This window comes from Heloderma suspectum, chromosome 14, assembly GCF_057233095.1.
Source record: "Heloderma suspectum isolate Gila_16-S chromosome 14, 16-S_ref, whole genome shotgun sequence".
In the NCBI taxonomy this organism is placed as follows: Eukaryota; Metazoa; Chordata; class Lepidosauria; order Squamata; family Helodermatidae; genus Heloderma; species Heloderma suspectum.
The window spans coordinates 7,569,946-7,590,757 of NC_139471.1; the positions used below are offsets into that span (position 1 = coordinate 7,569,946).

At 48.9% G+C, this 20,812-nt stretch overlaps 2 protein-coding genes across 2 annotated transcripts in view; both read right to left on the minus strand.

The window, feature by feature from the left end:
* The window catches only part of LOC146335652 (stomatin-like), a 31,209-nt gene extending 30,141 nt beyond the window's left edge, over positions 1-1,068 (minus strand). The window contains exon 1 of the mRNA XM_084820882.1: positions 894-1,068. Within this exon, the coding sequence (XP_084677008.1) occupies positions 894-1,050 (157 nt within the window). The 5' untranslated portion in view covers positions 1,051-1,068. The remainder of the gene's footprint in view (positions 1-893) is intronic.
* A 4,784-nt stretch (positions 1,069-5,852) lies between these two features.
* LOC146335653 (stomatin-like) lies at positions 5,853-19,982 on the minus strand. The gene is made up of 7 exons (XM_084821409.1): positions 19,677-19,982; positions 16,848-16,951; positions 16,272-16,344; positions 15,285-15,367; positions 12,482-12,685; positions 8,827-8,961; positions 5,853-6,692 (listed from the first exon to the last, which is right to left on the minus strand). The coding sequence occupies exons 1-7, from the start codon at positions 19,729-19,731 to the stop codon at positions 6,498-6,500; spliced, it is 849 nt and encodes a 282-aa protein (XP_084677535.1). The 5' UTR covers positions 19,732-19,982; the 3' UTR covers positions 5,853-6,497.
* Between the last annotated feature and the right edge of the window lie 830 nt (positions 19,983-20,812).

The following is a 20,812-nucleotide window of genomic DNA, read 5'->3' on the forward strand; positions in this document are numbered from 1 at the left end:
AGGCTCCTTCATCACACCACCACCACCGGAAACCCCCTCCAGAGGAAAGCAGAGAAATCTCATCCCAGTGGTTGCAGTGGCTTAGTGACGAGGTAGAAACACTTTGCACATTCTCAGAGACACTCTTATAACTCCCCGTGTTTCACCCTGGAGAGCTGGTTCCAAGCCTCCACCACAGCTCAGGCTGAGTCTCCTCCGAGCGGAACCCCCGCACACCCTAAACCCTCCCTCAAAACCCAAGGAATGTCCCCCAAAGCACACACCCCAGTTAAGCACTCCCGCCACGATGTGGTTACTCATCGCTGGGAGGCACTCTGTGCACGCTTAAAAGGGCTCCTTATTTTATAATTACGTGACCTGGGCTGAGGAACACAGAGGTGCTGGAGTCAGAACACTGGCCCATTTATTGCCTACACTGGCTGGGAGCGGTTTCAGACAGGGATGTTTCCCAGCTCCACCTGGAAATGCCGGGGATTGAACCTGGGTGGGACCTTTGGGTGGAAAGCAGGGTCTCTTCCACTGAGCTGTAGTTCCCGTTCCTGGGGGTGGAGGGGTTAACTCGTGCCAGGGTGGGGGCGCGGGGGCGCACGCCCAGCACCCCCTTCAGAACAATGCACTTGCCTTCCAGAAGGTTTCCTCGCCTTCTAGTGGCGATGAAGAAGGCGGGCGAAAAGCACTCTGCACTCGCTCAGAGGCATGCTGTGCGTTACTGGCGTGTGCCGGCACTCACCGAGCAGCCGTGGAGCGGAGCGGAGCCCTGCCTAAAGGAAGGGTGGGCGGATTTTCTAGCCAGAGCCGGGCCCTCCAGACGAAGAAAAAGCAGCCTGCACCCTCCTTTCACCAGCTCTGCCTCCCACCACCGCGCCCTCCCAGCAAATCTGAACGCCGCTCACTGCGAGCCTTGAGGGCTTTATTTTCCGGCTGTCGGGGGACATCCTCCGCGTCCTTCATGGAGCCCGGCCTGACTTGACAGCCCCGCTGCTGCACTAACCCAGCAGCCCAACTCGCCTGGAGGCGGCGGCGGCGGCGGTTGCTCCGCCAACGCTCCATCCGTCTGTTACCCGCCTTGCCTCCGCTCAGCCCCCGAGCAGGCGCCGCCGCCGCCGCCGCCGCCGCCTCTCTTGCCGAGAAATGCTTTGCTGGGGCAGAGACCCTATAGGCACACACGTGAGAAAACCCCATAGGGCCGAATTCTGAGTAACGAGCACACGAATGGGCTGAAAGACTACCGTCCCGAGTGTTTTGTTTCTCCTTCTTTCGGCGGAATCAGCTCCTGAAAGATCAGTAACTTCAGAATGTGGCCGTTCATTAAAAACATTTTGTTGTTGTTGCACGGACTACAGAGAATGGACAGTTTGTGTGGATTGAAACGATCTTCTCTACTCTCTGACACGTGAGCTTGTTTCTCTGGGGCAAAGTAAACATAGGGTCACTTGTGCGTGGAAGCAATTAACACGCATGTTTGTTTTTTAAGGGTGCAATCCAATGCCAGAAAAAAGCCCTACAACCTCCAGTATTCTCCCAGCCCACTATTTTTTTCTATCTAAAATATACATAGGATTGCGCCCTTAAGGTGCAATCCTACAAAAAAAAACCCCTACAACTCCCAGCAGGCTGGGAGAATACTGGAAGTTGTAGGGCTTTTTCCTGTCTAAACATGATTAGATGGTGCCCTAAATAACTTCAAAGTGGGGGAGGGGGGCAGGCAGGGAGGCTTAACTCTTTCCCCCTCATGCTGTGTGCCCAACTAAAATCACACACACACACACACACACACACACACACACACAGCTGCCATCAGCACCAGAGGGGACAATCATTGTCACCAATGAGTTTCCCTTCTGGAACTTAGGGGTGGGATTTCCATCCAGAGCACCATATGGGGGTGGGATGGGGAAGAAACATCCTGTTTCCTTCAGTGACAAGCCAAATGCTCCTAGGAAACCCACAGCCAGGGCATGAATTGTTCTCCACCAAATGGTATTCAGAGGAATTGCTGATCATTGCAGCTCACGGGGAGTTGCACTGCATGCCAGCCATCATTCTGAATAGGCAAGCTGCGTCAGGCCAGCACCTCGGCTTGTCATGTTGTGCAAACCCTGTTGTGGGTTATGTGAGGGTTAAATAACCCTCAAACCGTTGGGAATATTGCAACCTCGTCTGCAAGTTGCAGGAAGGGGGGGCAGTGTTGCAGTTAGCTAGTTAATGCATGGGTGTTTTGGGCATAGCTAGCTTTAGGATCTCTAGCTAGCCTTAGGATCTCTATAGCTTACACTGTGGTTTCCTGCTCCGCCCCTTCCTTCCCTCTCTCTCTCTCTTTCTCTGACATCACCCATTGCTGGGAGCAGTTGTGCTTGCTCTCTCTTGCTCCTGCCAGTGTTATAAAACAAAGAAATGGACTGAGCAAACTCTGTTTGATATTATACACTGTACCTGCATTTTTAGGCAAAAATATTGTGAGTAAACCATTTTACCTTTTCTTCACTAAACAGGGATGTGATCTCCTTTTTTTTAGCCTTGTGTGCATGTGGGGCTGGTAAACGCTCATTCTGTTCTGCCTTTTGTTTTTTCTCTGCTAACTGCCTTCCTAATGGGAGGCAGCAATACCAAACAATTCCAATCAAGAACCCACAGTAGCATGTGACGTGCAAACAGGCTGATGTGACTCTGATCCTGGAGGTTGTGCGCAGCAATCATAATTGCCTTAGCCTCTATGAATTCGTCTAATCCCCTTTGAAAGCCACATAGGTTGGTGGCTGTCACTACACCCTGTGGCAGAGAATTCCAGAGATTAACTATGTGCTATGTGAAGACGCCCTTTTGTCTGTCCTGAATCCGCCACCATTCAGCTGATCTGCCAAATTCCTTTCGTGGGGGAGAGAAGAGAGGGAGAAGTGGGTAGATGACTGAGAAGATTTTGTTCAAGGGTTTCTCAATGTTTAAGAGGAACCCAGGTAAGGGGAACAAGGGAGAGATGTGTAGTATCTGTCCCCTGCTCCGGGCCTGTCCAGAGCCAAAGGATGGCTGGGGGAGGCGTGACCCCATCTTCTGGCCTTCGTTTGCTGCTCTGCAATGCCAGGTCTGTCACCCAGAAAACCTCCCTCATCCATGACATGATCCTGGATGAGGGTGCAGACCTGGCATGTATTACGGAGACCTGGTTGGCCACGGCTGCTGCTCCAACCCTTACAGCCATGTGTCCAGCTGGATTTTCGTATGCACAGCAGCCGAGGGCTGGGGATCGGGGAGGGGGAGTGGCTGCTATCTACCGAGAGTCCTTGGTCTTCACCAGACCCCCTCTCCGGGAGACCAAGGTTGCTGAGTGCATGTACTGGAGGTTGGGCCCGAAGGGCAGTCTGGGGATTCTGCTCGTGTACCGTCCACCCCGCTGCACGACTGACTCCCTGGCCGAGGTGCTTGAGGTGGTCTCTGATGTGCGTGTACAGTCCCCTAACTTACTGGTGTTGGGGGACTTCAACGTACATTCGGAGGCCATCCTCACAGGAGCACCTCGGGACTTCATGGAGACCATGGCCTCCTGGGAGCTGCACCATATTCCAACTGGGCCCACCCATGTAGCCGGTCACGCACTAGACCTTGTGTTTGTTTCTGGAGAAGCGGGGAGTGATCTGGAAGTCGGGGGTATATCCACCACCCCTCGTCATGGTCAGATCACTATCTGGTGACGTTGGACTTCTCGGTTCCACAACCCCTCCGCAGGGGTGGAGGACCCATTAAAATGGTCCGCCCCAGGCGTCTTATGGATCCAAATGGATTCCTGAACGCGCTTGGGGATTCTCTGGGGCATGCCAACGGCCACTCGGTCGAGACCCTGGTGGGTGGCTGGAATGCCGCAATCACCGGGGCATTAGATCAGGTGGCTCCGAAACGCCCTCTCCCCCTGAACAGGGCTCGGACTGCACCATGGTTCAATCCGCGGTTATGAGCTCTGAAACAGGAGGTGAGACGGCTAGAGCGCCGGTGGCGGAAGTCTCGCTCCAAAGACGATCAGACACGGGCTAGAGCTGTATCTTCAGCCTATCACATGGCGGTGAAGGCAGCAAAAAAAGAATATTATGCTGCCTCCATTGAGTCTGCAGAGTGCTGTCCCAGGAGGCTGTTCGAAGTGGTCCGGAGCCTGGTCGGTCCTGTGGCTCTGGAACCACTGGAGCATTCTAAGGCCTCCTGTGAGGCCTTGGCAAGGCACTTTGTAGATAAAATTGATCAGATTAGGTGTGTTACTCTGCACGCTGTGGATACAGTTAGTGAGCAAGAGGCGGCCTGTGCCAAACCGGTTTTGTGGGATCGGTTCCAGCTTCTTCCTCCTGATGAAGTGGACAAGGTGCTTTCATCTGTAAGGCCGACCACTGCTTACTTGATCCTTGCCCATCTTGGCTCATTATGGGCTGCAGAGAGAGACTGGGTGAGGGGATCAAGGCGGTGGTGAACGCCTCCCTTGATGAGGGAGTGATGCCATCAGCCCTCAAGGAGGCAGTGATAAGACCGCTCTTAAAGAAGCCCTCCTTGGATCCTCAAGTTCTGAACTTTCGCCCAGTCTCAAATCTGCCATTTTTGGGCAAGGTGATTGAGCGGGTGGTGGCGATGCAGTTGAAGGCACACTTGGAAGAAACTGATTATCTAGATCCATTTCAGTCGGGCTTCAGGCCTGGGCATGGGACAGAAACGGCCTTGGTCGCCTTGGTGGATGATATGAGGAGGGCTCTGGATAGGGGCGAATGCTCCTTCCTTGTTCTCCTCGACCTCTCAGCGGCTTTTGATACCGTTGACCACGGTATCCTCCTGGACTGCCTGGAGGGGTTGGGCATTGGAGACACCGTATTGCATTGGTTCCGGTCCTTCGTCTCCGGCAGGTACCAGAGGGTAGCACTGGGAGAGGAGGTTTCGGACCTGTGGCCACTCACTTGTGGGGTGCCACAGGGTTCCATCCTCTCCCTGATGCTATTTAACATCTATGTGAAGCCGCTGGGGGCTATCATCAGGAGGTTTGGGGTGCAGTGTCATCAATATGCGGATGACACGCAGCTCTACCTCTCATTCAAATCTTCACCAAGGTTGGCCGTAGAATCCCTGTCCAAATTTCTGGAGACGGTGAGTGGCTGGATGGGGAGGAATAGGCTGAAGCTGAACCCTGACAAGACCGAGGTACTTTTGGTGGGAGACAAGAGGAGGCTGGGGGATGTTGACCTGGTGTTGAATGGGGTACGGCTACCCTTGAAAGACCAGGTCCGCAGCCTGGGGGTCATTTTGGACTCCCAGCTGTCCATGGAGGCTCAGGTGTCAGCTGTGAGCTGGACAGCGCTGTATCAACTCCATCTGATATGGCAGCTGCGCCCCTTCCTTCCCGACCACCTGCTCCCATCGGTAGTACATGCCCTGGTCTCCTCTCGTTTAGACTACTGTAATGCGCTCTACGTGGGTTTACCCTTGAAGACAGTTCGGAAGCTGCAGCTGGTACAGAACGCGGCGGCTTGCCTGATTAAAGATTAAATCACATCACTCCAGTGCTGAAGGAGTTGCACTGGTTACCAGTTGTTTTCCGGGCCAAATTCAAGGTGTTGGTTTTGACCTTTAAAACTCTATATGGTTCCGGCCCAGCCTATCTTAAGGAGCGCCTCCAGCAACACCAGACAGGCCGGTTAACAAGATCAGCCTCGGATGGCCTTCTCTCTGTCCCATCAGCCAGGACAGCTAGACTGGTGGGGACGAGGGAGAGGGCCTTTTTTGTGGTGGCCCCCACTCTGTGGAACTCCCTCCCTACGGAACTCCGCCATGCCCCCTCTTTAATGAGCTTCCGCCGTGCATTAAAAACATGGTTGCTCAGGCAGGCATTTGGGGTGGGTTAGGGTATTTTAGAAAACGTTTTTATTGTAGAATTTTATTGTTTTAAACTGTTTTATTATACGCTGTACATCGCCCAGAGTGGCTGGGTGACCAGCCAGATGGGCGATTAATAAATTTAATAATAAATAATAAAATAAATTTAAACTTTATTTATGCAAGGGTGTAGAGGGAACGAAACAACAACACGTAAAAAAACAAAACCCACTGCTAAAAACGGTTAAATAAATAAATTCCCCTTTGTCCAGCCCTGCCTTGGGCTTTTACATTATCTGGGCTCCCGTTCAACAGCCCTTCCTTTTGCATCAACGCCCTCAGTTAGGGCTTCATTCCTATGCAGAAATTGCTGTGAAATAAGCCCTTTCTGGGAGACACAGGTACTCCAAATCAACCTATTAAAAAGAGGGGCGGGGAGCAGGGGAGGAGAGGAAGAAATAATGTTTCTGAAGAAGCAGCCCAAATCACAAGAAAAATTTGTTCAGACCAGCAAAAGGGATCTGAGTTGCTGAGTTCACCAGACACACATGTGGATGCTACACAGAAATAAACCGCTCCTCTCTCCGACACTGCCTTGCGCTTTCCCATAATCTGGCCTCCCACAACAGAGCCTCTCTTCTGCATCAATGTCGCCTCATTAGTTAGTGCTTCATTCCCACGATGCCTTGCAGCATGTCTATGGGCAGCGGGAAGACAATCGTGGAGTTCTTCTCAGCAGCAATGGTGGTCAGGGTCTGTAAGTAGCGAAGCTGCAGGGCTGCCGGAGATTCTGTGATAACGATAGCAGCCTCCTTCAGGGCCCTGGAGGCGTTCATTTCGCCCTCCGCTGCAATGACCTGGAAGAAAGGGAACCACGGGTTCCAGAAAAACATTTGAATACACATGAAGTTGCCTTACACAGTCTCATCTTTGGTCCATCTGTGCCAGTATTAACTAGTCTTGACTCCCCAAAGTTTCAGAGCCAGACTATATGTGCTCCAGGAGATGTGCAACTGGATTTCCTCTCTCCCAATGTCTTATTTTCCTAAAAGCTGTGTGGGAATGGAAGATTTGGATCAGGGCTGTGCTGCTGAGGCAAGGGGGTGGGTGGACACAGGTTTTTTTTAACCCTTTCCCCCACCAATTCTGCCTTTCTACATGAGGCATTTATAGCGCGCTCATAATTCCTCACTCATGGTGGTTTGTGGGTTGTTTACATGACATCCTCCCCCTCCAGGGCCTCTCTCATGCTTTGCAACCATTATAGTAGGAAGTGATATTTCTGTGAACGGCTGCATGAAACCCTAGTATATTTGCGCAATTCTAATAGACAACATTGCCACCTAGTGGTTGTGTAATGGAACATATAGAAAGGCAGAGAAAGAAAAATCCTAGAAGAAAACCGTATAAAGGAGCTGAACTTAATCTCGCAAAGAATCCAGAAGCAGAAGCTTTGGATTCTTTGTTATTATGCATTCTTTGGTGGGTTAAAGGCCTCAGGTAGAAAAGCCCTAAATCACTCCTGTACTTCCCCCACTCTGCATCTAATAGTTTCAGGCTGGGGTGAATATCAGATTGGCTTGAAAATAAGCAGAGTTAAGAAAATAAATTTGCTCCTTTCTGAGCCAATCCAGGCACGGGGAACTTGCCCATCTCTATTTAGGAGACATTTCAGCCTACAAGGTGTGTGTGTGTTTGGGGGTGGGTGGGAGATTATGTGAAGACATAGACCTCAGGTCAACAGCCCTACAATGCTAATGTCGGTCTTTGCTTCCTACTTCCACTGCACCACTTTCTAAGTGATAATCTCCCTGGCAGGTCACCAACGAAAATCAAAGTGCAGAATGTCCTACAGTATTGGATTTGGTTTTGGAGGAATGCCGTGGAGTCTGGTGTGAATTTACACAGAGTCATATGCAGTAGTTGGCAATTTTTATGATTTTAGAGTTGGTTCTCATAGCTGTATTCAGAAACAGTGAAGATCAGCACTTCTTGATACTAAGAAGTTAGAAAATTCACAGGGGCTGTTATTGTCTGTACTTTCCTAGCTGATGCTTCTTTCCATGCTGTGAGAAACTTTCGTTGCTGCCAAGAGAGAAGGGCCATGATAAAGGCAGAGGGGCAGTGTACTTTCTGTACTTTCTGACAGTTTTCTAACTCAGTGAGATCAGCTCTATAAAATCCTGAGCACGTTGGCCTGTTACCTGTTCTCGTCTGAGAGGGGGAAGGGCCCGATTCAAAAGGCCGGTGTTAACATTCAAAGCCCTATATGGGCCCAAGTTATCTGAAGGATTGCCTCCTCTCATACGTACCTGCCCGGGACCCTTAGATCATCTTCAGGGGTCCTTCTCCACGAGCCCCTGCCAAAAGAGGTAAGACAGGTGGCTACCAGGAAAAAGGCCTTTTCTGCTGTGGCACCCAGGTTGTGGAACGAACTCCCTAGAAAGGTTTGCCTGGTGCTTGCATTGTACTCTTTCCAGCACCAGGTGAAGATGTTTTTTATTTTCTCAGGCATTTTAGCATTCCGCTTTTTTTCTGCTCTGCTGTCTTATATCTGCTGTTGCACTTTAAATATCTGCCCTGCTGCTAGGTTTTACTCTGCTTATCTTTTTATTCTGTAGTTTTAATCTATTATATTTTATATTGTATTTTCTGTTGTATTTTTGTGGCTTTAATTTTGTGAACTGCCCAGAGAACTTCGGCTATTAGGTGGTATAAAAATGAAACAGATACATAAATAAATATGGTGTATCACCTGCTCAGATATCCAGCCCTGGGACAGCGCCCGTCACTCCTTTGGGAACTGGAGGTACTGCCGCTGAGAGCTGCGGGGGCGTGTGTAAGCTTTCTTTTGCTTTCATTCTCTGCATCCATTTTCCATCAATAAACTCTATCATTCTTTCACACAAGTGGACGTCCGTCATGTTGGTATCCTCGAATCTGGTTGGTGAGGGCCCTGAGTGGATCAGGCCCCGGGTTAAAGACACGTACCTTGGCTCTCGCTTCGCGGGCGGCTTCTGCCTCGGCAGCCATGGCCCTCTGGAGCTGGATGGGAAGCTTCACGTCCTTGATCTCCACACGCTCCACCTTGATTCCCCAGTCATCTGTGGCTACATCTAGTGTGGTCTGTTTAAAAAAAAAAAAAAAAGCGCGGGAATGTAGTCACCACCCATCCGGGTCTGAAGCACAAAGTCATACTGATCGAACAGAGGTCGCAGGAGCTAGGAGGTTTAAATGAGGCTCAAGGGAACCGATAAACCAGAGGTGCTTCCAGACAGGGGGATCCTGGCAATACCAGTCAAAAGACTTTGTGCAGCTATTCCATCTTTTCCTCCTCCACGTATTTTTTGTGGAAAAGAGACAAAAGAAGCAATGAGAAAACATGGGCAGATTAAAAGTGGAAGACAAGGATGTCCAGAGCCCATGTAAAACTGTTTAAATGAAGCATGGCTATTGTGTAATAAAAAGATTTGGGGAAGCACTCCAAATCTTTAGTGCTGCTTCTGGTCCAGGTCTTGCTTATACATCCTTTTCCCTATAAACCTTGCTGTTCACAGACTTCTGAGATGCCACCAGGAATTGCCCAGTCCCTTTCAAGCCTATCCTCTCAGCCTTAAGGACTAGATACTCGCTTTCTTCTAATTAAAAAAGCCAAGTTTCTTGATATGTAATAACCTGGGATAATTATTACATAGTAAGAACATATCACAAAATAGGATATACAAGATCTTGAAAGGGGAATTAAAAATAGGTCTGAGAATATATTCCAGATTCTTAGAATCATAGAATAGTAGGGCCGGAAGGGGCCCACAAGGCCATCGAGTCCAGCCCCCCGCTCAACGCAGGAATCCAAGTCAGAGCATCCCCGACAGATGGCTGTCCAGCCTCGTCTTGAATGCCTCCAGTGTGGGAGAGCCCACCACCTCCCTAGGTCATCGGTTCCATTGTCATATTGCTCTAACAGTCAGGAAGTTTTTCCTGATGTTCAGCCGGAATCTGGCTTCCTGTAGCTTGAGCCCATTATTCCGTGTCCTGCAGTCTGGGATGACTGAGATCCTGGCCTTCCTCCCTGTGACAACCTTTCAAGTACTTGAAGAGCGCTATCATATCTCCCCTCAGTCTTCTCTTCTCTTCTCAAGGCTAAACATGCCCAGTTCTTTCAGTCTCTCCTCACAGGGCTTTGTTTCCAGTCCCCTGATCATCTTCATTGCCCTCCTCTGAACCTTCTCCAGTTTGTCTGCATCCTTCTTAAAGTGTGGTGCCCAGAACTGGACACAGTACTCCAGATGAGGCCTAACCAGTGCTGAGTAGAGGGGAACTAGTACTTCCTGGGATTTGGAAGTTATGCTTCTATTAATGCAGCCCAAAAGAGCATTTGCCTTTTTTGCAGCCATATCACATTGTTGGCTCATATTCAGCTTGTGATCGACAACAATTCCAAGATCCTTCTCGCTTGTAGTGTTGATGAGTCACATATCCCCCATCTTGTAACTGTGCATTTGGTTCTTTTTCCTAGGTGCAGAACTTGGCATTTGTCCCTATTAAATGCCATTCTGTTGTTTTCTGCCCAGCGCTCCAGTCTATCCAGATCACTTTGAATTTTGTTTCTGTCTTCCAAAGTATTAGCTATCCCGCCCAGTTTTGTGTCATCTGCAAATCTGATCAGCATTCCCTGCACCTCCTCCTCCAAGTCATTAATAAAAATGTTAAAGAGCACTGGGCCCAGGACTGAGCCCTACGTTACCCCACTCATTACCTCTCCCCAGTGTAAGAAGGTCCCATTGATAAACACTCTTTGAGTCCAATTCTGTAGCCAACTGTGGATCCACCGGATCGTTGTTTCATCTAGCCCACTTTGAGCTAGTTTGCTCATCAGGATATCATGGGGCACTTTGTCGAAAGCTTCGCTGAAGTCGAGGTATATTATATCTACAGCATTCACACGGACCACAAGGGAGGTTACTTGATCAAAAAATCAGATTCGTCTGGCAGGACTTGTTTTTGACAAATCCATGTTGGCTTCGAGTAATCACTGCATTGTTTTCAAGGTGCTCACAGATGGATTGCTTTATCATCTGCTCCAGAATTTTCCCAGGGATTGATGTCAGACTGACTGGTCTGTAGTTCCCAGGTTCCTCCTTTTTACCCTTTTTGAAGATAGGGACAACATTAGCCCTCCTCGAGTCATCTGGCACTTCACCCATCCTCCATGATTTCTCAAAAAGAATAGACAGCAGTTCTGAGAGTTCTTCGGCCAGTTCCTTTATTCCTCTTATACAATAGGATCAGTGGATTATTATATAGAAAGGCCATGTTATTCAAAGGATGTAGCAGCTAAAGAATTACTGCATAAAACACTATATTTATAATACCACAGCCTTTATACAGTTTGTCATATGCCACCTTGGGAGGGCTCCTGCCCTTAAAGGCGGCCAAGAAATATTTTAAATAATAATTAAATAATAAGCTACAAAAATTGTATTGTTTTATCTAATGATTATTGGTGAAGATGTAAAAAAGGAGTAAGCTTGTTTTAAGCTTATTTGATGCGAGTATGGCAGAATACAATTGTTTTAAAGAGTTAGATATAAATATAGCTGTATGTATTTATTACATTTCTGTACCAGCCAACAGCTGAAGCTCTCTGGACAGTTCACATCATAAAACTATAAAATAAAAACCATAAAATGAAAGAACATAATAAAACATAACATAAAACCTTATTTTTGTTTTTAAAAAGCAACAGAATAAAACCAAACTAAAAAACAGCAGCAGTGCAAAGATCTAAAAAGTAACAACACTTTTTTTTAAGAGCTGGACTTAAAAACCATCGCTTTGCCTCCTTCACAAAGTTGGCGGGGGGGGGGTAGGCAGATGCTCTTCTCCTTCTAAACCCTCCTGTGTTTTCCCACCACTTCTTCCAGCCTTTTTCTTACTGCAGAAAATCCATTAAGGACCCTTAGATCATCTTCGGGAGTCCTTCTACAGGAGCCCCTGCCAAAGGAAGTGAGGTGGGTGGCTAACAGGAAGAGGGCCTTTTCTGTTGTGGCACCCCGGCTGTGGAATGAGCTCCCTAAAGAGGTTCGCCTGGTGCCCATGTTGTACTGCTTTTGGTGCCAAGTGAAGACCTTTTTATTTTCCCAGAATTTTAGCATTCTAATCTCTGGTGTTTTAAATCTGTATTTTAAATCTCTGCATCGCTGCTGGGTTTTATTCTGGTTGTACTTTTATATGGAAGGCAAAAGGAAGAGGGGCCAACCAAGGGCAAGATGGATGGATGATACTCTGGAGGTGACGGACTCGACCTTGGGGGAGCTGGGGATGGCGACGGCCGACAGGAAGCTCTGGCGTGGGCTGGTCCGTGAAGTCACGAAGAGTCGGAAGCGACTGACCGAATAAACAAACTTTTATATTGTAATGGTAAGCTTCTATATTGTTTTACACTGTACTTTGAGGTTTTAATTTTTGCGAACTGCCCAGAGGGCTTAGGGGTGGTGGTACAGAAATGGTGGCACAGAAATGTAATAAGTAAATAAATATGTAGATGGAATAGCTGCACAATGCCTTCTAACTGGTAGTGCTCGAAGCCCTCCGTCTAGAAGCACCCCTGGTTTGGAGATGTAGCTCCGACATTGCTCAGCCATACCTGCATGCTGCGTGCAATTTCTTCCCTGTCGGAGAGGATTTGACAGAGGTTCTTCGTCCCCAGAACGTTCCTCAGGGTGGTCTGAGCCAGGAGCCGTGTGGACAGGTCTGAGTAGGCGATGTTTGTTACGGAAAGGATGGCGTTCTGAACTCGGTAATAAACCACACCATCCACAATAACGGTCACGGAATCTTTGGTAAGAATCTAGGGTGGAAGTAGAAATAGGGAGAAAAAGGAATTCAGCACATGAATTAGAAAGTAAGTGATTGAGTCAAAGCATGTCACTAATAGTACTAGTGTACAAAGCCCTAATCAACTTGGGACCAGGATACCTGAGCACCTCTCCCTTACCAACCTGCCCGATCAATGAAGTTATCAGAGGGCATGTCCCTAGCAGTTCCACATGGACGTATGGCCCAACTGGAGTCCACCTGGAGAAGAGCCTTCAGTGTGGTGGCCCCCTTCCTATGGAACTCCCTGCCTCTGGAGGTCAGGCAGGCACCAACACTGGGTTGTTTTCAGCGCCTCCTGAAAACAGCTCTTTTCCAGGAAGCCTTCCTTGGTTGACCAGCCTCAGTTTTACTGGCACTCTGTTTTTTAAAGAATAATCATATTTCATTCTTTTTATCTTTTGTTCATTTTATGTCTTGTTGTTCACTGCTCCGGAGTCTGTTTAGATGTGGAATGGTATACAAATGTTGTAAATAACAGAAATAATAGCAGATGCTAAGAGCATGTCACTAGTAACAGTTAGCAAGCAGGCTATCTGCTAGTTAGACAATCCTTGAGTAATTCATTTTCAAACAGAAATATTATGGCTGTCTTTCTGTGCATTTGCTCCTTTCCTTGATTGTGCCACACTTCTCAGGTTTGGATTGTGATGCTACTGGTGGTGCAGACAGGTTGGGGGAAGGGGGATTAGTTTGTTTTTTTCCATCTGCCGGAATTATTGCAGATGTCAGTGTTTCGCACAGGGAGTCCAGTGCATTTAGGAGACTCTGTACTGAACTCTTCGGAAGGGCACCATGCTCTTTTTCTGCCTGCACTCTGACCAATGTGGACGCCAGCTGAAACCTGCACTTCTGTCTGCTTGCCAGTCTTCAGTAGCCCTCATAACTATTGAGATCCACAGACTTGAAGCAAGGGAACTTTTGTAGTACCCAAGAGACCTTTCAGAATTACAGAAATTAGGGACCGGGATTCGCCTGGTAACGGCGCGTTAGGTACTGTTTGCAGAGGCAAATACATTATGCCAAATGGTTCTTCGATTTCCAGCCAGTTAATAAGCTAGTTCTGTGACTGTTCGTGTCTGCAGGAGCCCACTGCAAGATTTGTAAGCCTGCGGGCAACGATTGTCTTGTTTACTTGTTTGCATGTATGCTGCTTATGTTGTGCCTTTTTGACTGAGGAGTGGCATACAAACCCTTCAAATAAATAAATAAATATTGGAAAGCTATGCAGGAGGAGGAAGGAGGACAGTATAGGCCAGGGGTCCCCAACGCAGCACCTGTGGGCACTATGGTGCCCCCAGGACCTCCAGTGGCGCCCACAAAGCTCTCCCCTCCCTGCTCCCTTCACAAAAATTGTATGAAGAAAAATCTTGGAAAATGTGAGGGCAATCTTCTTTCTCTCTCCTTTCTAGCCTTGCTCTTTCTCTCCCCTGTACCCCCTCCCTCCCTCCCATCCTCTAGCCTCACTATTCCCGCTCCTCTTTAGCTTATTGTTTTCCCCCTCCTAGCTTCTAGTCTTGCTCTTTCTCTCCCCTCTGCCCCATTGCCTTGCTATTTCTCCCCCTCTCCCTCCCAGCCTCTAGCCTTGCTTTTCTTTCCCCTCTCCCCCCTCCCCCCCATCCTCTAGCCTCACTATTCCCCCTCCTCTTTAGCTTATTGTTTTCCCCCTCCAAGCTTCTAGTCTTGCTCTTTCTCTCCCCTTTGCCCCATTGCCTTGCTATTTCCCCCCTCTCCCTCCCAGCCTCTAGCCTTGCTTTTCTTTCCCCTCTCCCCCCTCCCCCCTCCCACCCATCCTCTAGCCTCACTATTCCCCCTCCTCTTTAGCTTATTGTTTTCCCCCTCCTAGCTTCTAGTCTTGCTCTTTCTCTCCCCTTTGCCCCATTGCCTTGCTATTTCCCCCTCTCTCCCTCCCAGCCTCTAGCCTTGTTCTTTCTCTCCCCTCTCCCCCTTTGCATTACTGTTTCCCCCTCCCTCCCAGCCTCTAGCCTCATTATTCCCCCTCCTCTTAGCTTACTCTTCCCCCCTCCTAATTTCCAGCCTTGCTCTTTCTCTCCCCTCTCCCCCTTTGCCTTGCTGTTTCCCCCTCCCTCCCAGCCTCCGGTGTCACTATTCTCTCCTCCTCTTTAGCTTACTGTCCCCCCCCCCAGCTTCTAACCTTGCTCTTTCTCTCCCCTCTACCCCACTGCCTTGCCATTTCCCCCTCCTTCCCAGCCTCACTATTTCTCTCCCCTGCCCCTCTTTAGCTCAGTTTTGACTAGCCAGGCCCCAACGGCAGCCATTATGTGACCAGGCACATCCTCTATGGGAGCCATTTTCTGGTGGTGCCCACAGCACTCAAATTCCTAAATGTGCGCACAGGTCCAAAAACAGTTGGGGAACCCCGGTCTAGGCTCTCCCTTGCTGAAGGTCTTCAGGCAGAGGCAGGCACCCCTCTGTTGGGGATGCTCTAGGTCTGGATTACCCACACCAAGCGGCGGGTTGGACACTAGATGGCCTAGAAGCCCAACTTTAGGATCCTTGCCCGCTTATGTGTGGCGTTCACAAGAAAGGAAACAGGTAAAGCGAATGCGTACTTCTTGCGGTGGAATATCAAATGATATGGTCCTCATGTCCACTGTGATAACATGGTCTACGCAGGGCAAGACAAAGTACACACCTGCGGAAAAAGATATTAGGGCCATTCAGTACAGCGGCCGTAGAACTGCCATGCATACGCAGAAGAGAGAAATGTGGAACCCAAGAAAGGGAGGGAGATGGGGACACATGTGTTTTTTTTAGAACGTTGTAGCAATGTTTTTAGAAGGCGGGGAGGGTATGGTTTGGTTAAAACTGGAAGAGAGACTGGGGACTTGTTAGTTTCATTAACCCACCACACACACACACACTTTTTCTCCATAGTTCAAGCACTGCTTCAGGCACACCCAAGGACATACAACAGAGGCACTGGCCAGGTTCGGACGATCAGCGGGGAATAGAAGCCACCGTGGCTTCTTTTCCCCACCCCACGTGTGCCACTTGCAGGCCCACTGTTTCCCTAATTACCCTCGCCGCCGCGCGATTCGTCCGAATCTTCCGAGCCACCCTGCAAACCATGGCTTGTTGCAGGGATTACATTTGGAAGTCACCCCTCCACAGGGTCAGCAGCTGGGGCACCTTGCCAGGGTCGGATGACACAGCAACCCATGGCACATTCGGGGCGGGGAAAAGAAGTCACGGTGACTTCTTTTCCTCTGCTGACTGCCCGAACCCAGTCACTGACTCATTTATTTGAACAGCACACACGCACACCTCCATGCCATGTCATGGCAGGCTTTGGAGCTCCTCTCATTTTCAAAGGGTGACGGGTCAAGTGTCAGTCCTGTGTTTGGTACCACGCAAATAGCTCCTCCCCAAGAATTATGCGCCTAAAGCCTCTTTGGACCCATGAAATTTGAATGATGTGGTCCTTGGGATCACAACCAGTCTAGTGGGAAGGGGAGAAGAGCAGGACGCTTGCAGCCAACAAATGAGAGGGAATCACCAAGTTATTCGTCAGCTGGACCACAATGTAAGATATTCACCTGGCGCTTTTGCCTCTCCTTTTCGGATATGTCCCAGCCTAAAGATGACGGCTCGCTCATATTCCATGACAACCTGCAATGGAAAAAAAGTCACAGATTGTTTCCTGGTGTATGTGTGTATGTCTATTTTGTCCTCTTTTTGCAACATCCAAATTTGCCACATACAGGAGAGAATACAGATGTTCCAGAAAGTCACGAGTTTTATAAAGCGTAAGGAAGAATTAATAACGGTGACTCCTTTCTTCCAAATGGTGACCTTTTCAGAACATCACAGGAAAAATCCAACCCACGTTCCTGCCACCTTGAGATTATTATTTTTTAAAATGCCCCAAACATGGGTTCTCAACACCATGTTCTCATGCAGTTTGCATGAGTAATGCTGCCATTCCCCCTTTTAGATTAGGGGAGGAATCGCACACCATGAATTTTATTTATTTGCTTACGGTATCGATAGGCTTCCCAACGACCGTACTCTGGGAAGCTTTCCGTAATGATGGAAACATTCAAATACAACCAGCACAGCTATAACACATAACATATAATGCAGCATAAAAGCTTTCCAAGGAACTTTGTTACCTCTAAGCACACCCATATGGATAAGGGAAACGTTAAAAGGACCACGATGAACGAAAGGACGATTAAGATCCATTCACATACCCTGAAACCATGGGGTGAGCTCCCTGGAGGAAATAAAGAAAAGGCAGATACAGTCTGCAGTTAAACACAGTTCTATTACTTCTACCTAGAGATGCTGGAGAAGTCTGAGATGGACTAAAACAAGTTCAGATCTCTAAGAATCTGATCTGCAGAATCCACTGCAGACCAGGCTCCTCAGGCCACGCAGAGTCCGTGGACTTTCAGATCTTTTTTTTTTACTGTCGTGAAATTTACGCAAATTTATTTGTAGGAAAATAGCAGGTTTCTGCTGAGACATACACCATCCTGGAAAATATATGCAGGAAAACGTTGAATGGAATAGGGGAAAATACACTAAATGTTACGTACTAACGTAGATTACTTAAAATGGTGCAAACCCGCTTAGGGAATTATTTGCTTATTTTTCCACATAACGCTGGGGGGGGATTTGAATCCGTCTGTGAACAGACGCCGGAATGAACAACACCGCAAGATCCACAAAACACACACGGGATGGATTGCACCAAATCCGGATATCCCTACTTCTATGTGGTTAAAAAATAACACCAAAAATTTCTGCACCCAGAAAACAAACAAAACAAATCTTGAATTCTGTGATCTCCATAGCATGGCATGAAGGCATCTCCATTTTATGTCCTCAACATCTGGTATTCAGATAACAAACACTGCCTCTGAACATGAGTTCCATTTCACTATCACGGTTAATGGCCACTGACAATAGACCTGTTCTCCTCCAAAAATTCATCTAATCTCACTTGAAAGCCATATATACACCACATGTTGTACCTGGAAATTCCGTGCATTCTGCTAGTAACAGAAAAGGCCTGGCGTCAGGTATCCAGTAACCTCCAGGTGAGACTACATGAGGCCACTTTTGAAGACTGTTTCGAAACTACAGTTGGCGCAGAATGCGGCTGCTAGTTCGCTAATCGGGACTGGGCCTTACAACCGTATCATGCCTGTGCTACACCAAATGCACTGGTTTCTAGGCCCAGTTCAAAGTGCTGGCCTTGACCATTAAAAAGCCCCCCAAGCATGACCAAGCGTCCACTTACGAATGCCACAATTCAGTATTAAATATAGATGCACACACCACATTTTCAGCGCAGCCAGAGATTAATAATAAATGCAAAGGCTTTGACAAGGGGGTCTCTGTTAGGACAATACTTCCCAACTTTCCTTCCCCACACAGGAGAGCTTTTGCCGTCCCATATCCACTTGTTTCTTGGTGTGACACACGGGGTCTTGGGGATCCACATTCAGATTTTAAAACAGCCATTATTTGTTCTCAAAGCTGCACATCACTACAAACTTTGCAAGTTTTATTTGACGGAAAAGGCAAGGAGACTTACACTTTATAAAACTTAAAATGTATCATTTATTTGCATGGCAAAACAGCCATAAGTTCCTGAAGTCTTAAAGGAAGCTGTAGCTGCTTCACCCTGCAAATAAATATCGCTCAGCTGAAAGTTAGCATGCATCTTGGCACCTGCTGCTAAAATTCCTCCAGGCGATTACTTTTTGGTGACACAGTTTCTTTAAATATATGGGGTGCTGAGCTTTGCTTCTATAATTATTCACACACATTCTTTTCACTGCACAGCTCAGTTGCAAAGGGAGAAGGCACAGACAGCCAAGAGGTCTGCAAAGCCAGATCACAGAGTATGGAGTGTGCGTGTGCGTGCATGTTCATACACACACACACACACACACCTCTCTTTTGAAACACAGCCCAGGAATTCTGACTAAAATGGGAGTATTCATAATTTAAAATGAACCTTCTAGTCAATAACGTAGTAGAGCAAAAAAAAAATCCCCTCAAATGCAAAAATGAGATACGTTCCGGGTCTGTATTCGAGTCACTAAAAACAGCTGACACCCAAAGCCCATAGACCCACCCCCCGCTCCTTTTTTGTTATAGGCCTAACAGTTTCAAACAAGTGAGACAAACTGCCGTCCCATTCTGAAGACACACATCTCCACCCTGAGCCCTCCCACCGAGAGAGGGCCACGAGCCTCTTCACCACACCACCACCATCCATCCCCCACTAGAGGAAAGCAGAGGAATTCCTTCCTGATGGTTGAAGGTGTTCAGTGATGAGGCAGAAACACTTTGCACATTCTCAGAGACACACATATTGTTCCCTAGAGAGCAGGTTCCAAACCTCAGCCATAGCTCAGATTGAGTTTCCCCCCAAGCAGATAGACAAGAGAGACAGACAAACACACACTTCAAACCCTACTGCAAAAATCAGAAAAATAAAAAAAAAATTAAGCACTCCCTTCGAGGTGCAGTGCTGAGACAGACACACTCTGCGCATGCTCAGAGGTACAGTGGGTTTATAACTAGAGAGCTTCAGCTATTGGGCAGGATAAAAACGCAATTAATTAATTGATTAATTAATTAATTCCAGGCTCCCGAGAATATAGGTTCTGGGGCTCACACAGGGGCTCAGATTAACTCCGAGGCTGGGAGGAGAGGACAGCCAAAGAGCCCAGTTCAGAATAAAGACCCTCCAGAAGCGAAGTCCTTTCTAGTTGCAATGCAGAAGTAGCACGCGAGAAGAAAGGACTCTGCACTCGCTCAGAGGCACGATGCTCATCAGCAAGTTCAGCCCTGCCTGAAGAAGGGAAGGGGGAGATTCTAAGCAGAGCTACCCCGAGATGAAGGGGACGTGGATTGCGCCCGCCCGCGGATCGGTCCCGGTCCCCGACGGACGGAGAAGCCCCAACAGCTGCGCCTCTCACCCTCCAGCCTGCCGGTGTCCAGCTTTCCGCGGACGCTTTTCTCCACGTCCGCCATAACGCCGACTGAGTTGCCCAGTTTGGCGGCTGCTCCGGCACCAACCGACCCAAGCCCGCTACGCAGCCCGCGGCGGCGGCACAACTGCAGCCCACTCCGGCGGCGGTTGCGCCACCAACGCTCGACGGCTCCAGCGCTTGCCCGCCCCGCCGGCGGGCAGCGCCTGGGCCCGTCCCCGCTGCCCCGCGCGAAGTTCTCACGGCCTGCTCGGAAGCCCTATGGGGTTCAACGGGGCTTCCTCTCACGTCAGTAGGCGTGGAGGGCGCCGGGGGTGGGATGGATCGCGGCGCGAGGCAGCCCAGCTCAGCCCAGCCCAGCCCTGCCTGCATAGGGCTAAGGTCTCCGCAGGCGCATGGCCAGTGGGGCCAATTTTAGGGAAAGAAAGGGATGCAGGGCCAGTCTGGTTGGGGAACTGCACACCAGCCGTCCCCTATAAAGACGTATTCTTAAAAACCCAGTGGAAGGGCTGGGAAACCCTTGAGCCTGGCGGGAGAGCCCTGCACATGGATTGTTTTAAGCCACGGCCCTCAAGCTGTTGGTTCCCTTTCCAAAATGTGCCTCGGTTTCTGGGCAGCTTCGCTAGTCTCTCAGAAGGGTGAGGGTGGGCCCCCTCCATTTTGATTGTACCGGAACCACTGGGCCTCGGGCACGTCCATGTGCTGCTCAGAACCAGAGCTATAACCATAAGCAGCCAGGCCTTTTGGCTGTGGTGACACCAACCCTGCCTCCCACATGGGGACGGGGGAGTGCTTGCTCAACGGGAGAGACTTCCGGAGGGTGGGGAGTGCTATTCCCTGTGCCACAGGCAGCAATATGTCTTGGGCCAGCCCTGCCAACCAGCCCAGTATTATGTACTGACTCTGACCAGCAGTGGCGTTCCGGGGTCTTGGGCAGAGGAAGACATTTCCCCGGACCCTTTTGAGCTGGAGATCTCCAGGACGGAATGTGGGTCCATCAGCGCGTGCTGTGCTCCTCAGCCTTGGCCCCTCGCTTTGAGCCATTTTTCTTTTAAAACATAAAATGAAAAGGTGTGGTAGTGTTTTCTTTTAAAATAGCAAAATCATGTAGCATCGCTTCAACC

Coding starts and splice junctions, on each gene's coding strand:
- LOC146335653 (XM_084821409.1), bottom strand. CDS start 19,731: ATGGCGGACGTGGAGAAAAGCGTCCGCGGAAAGCTGGACACCGGCAGG. Junction 16,952..19,676: donor GGACACCGGCAGGCTGGAGG/GTGAGAGGCGCA, acceptor TATTTCCTCCAG/GGAGCTCACCCCATGGTTTC. Junction 12,686..15,284: donor TTGATATTCCACCGCAAGAA/GTACGCATTCGC, acceptor CTTCCACCCTAG/ATTCTTACCAAAGATTCCGT.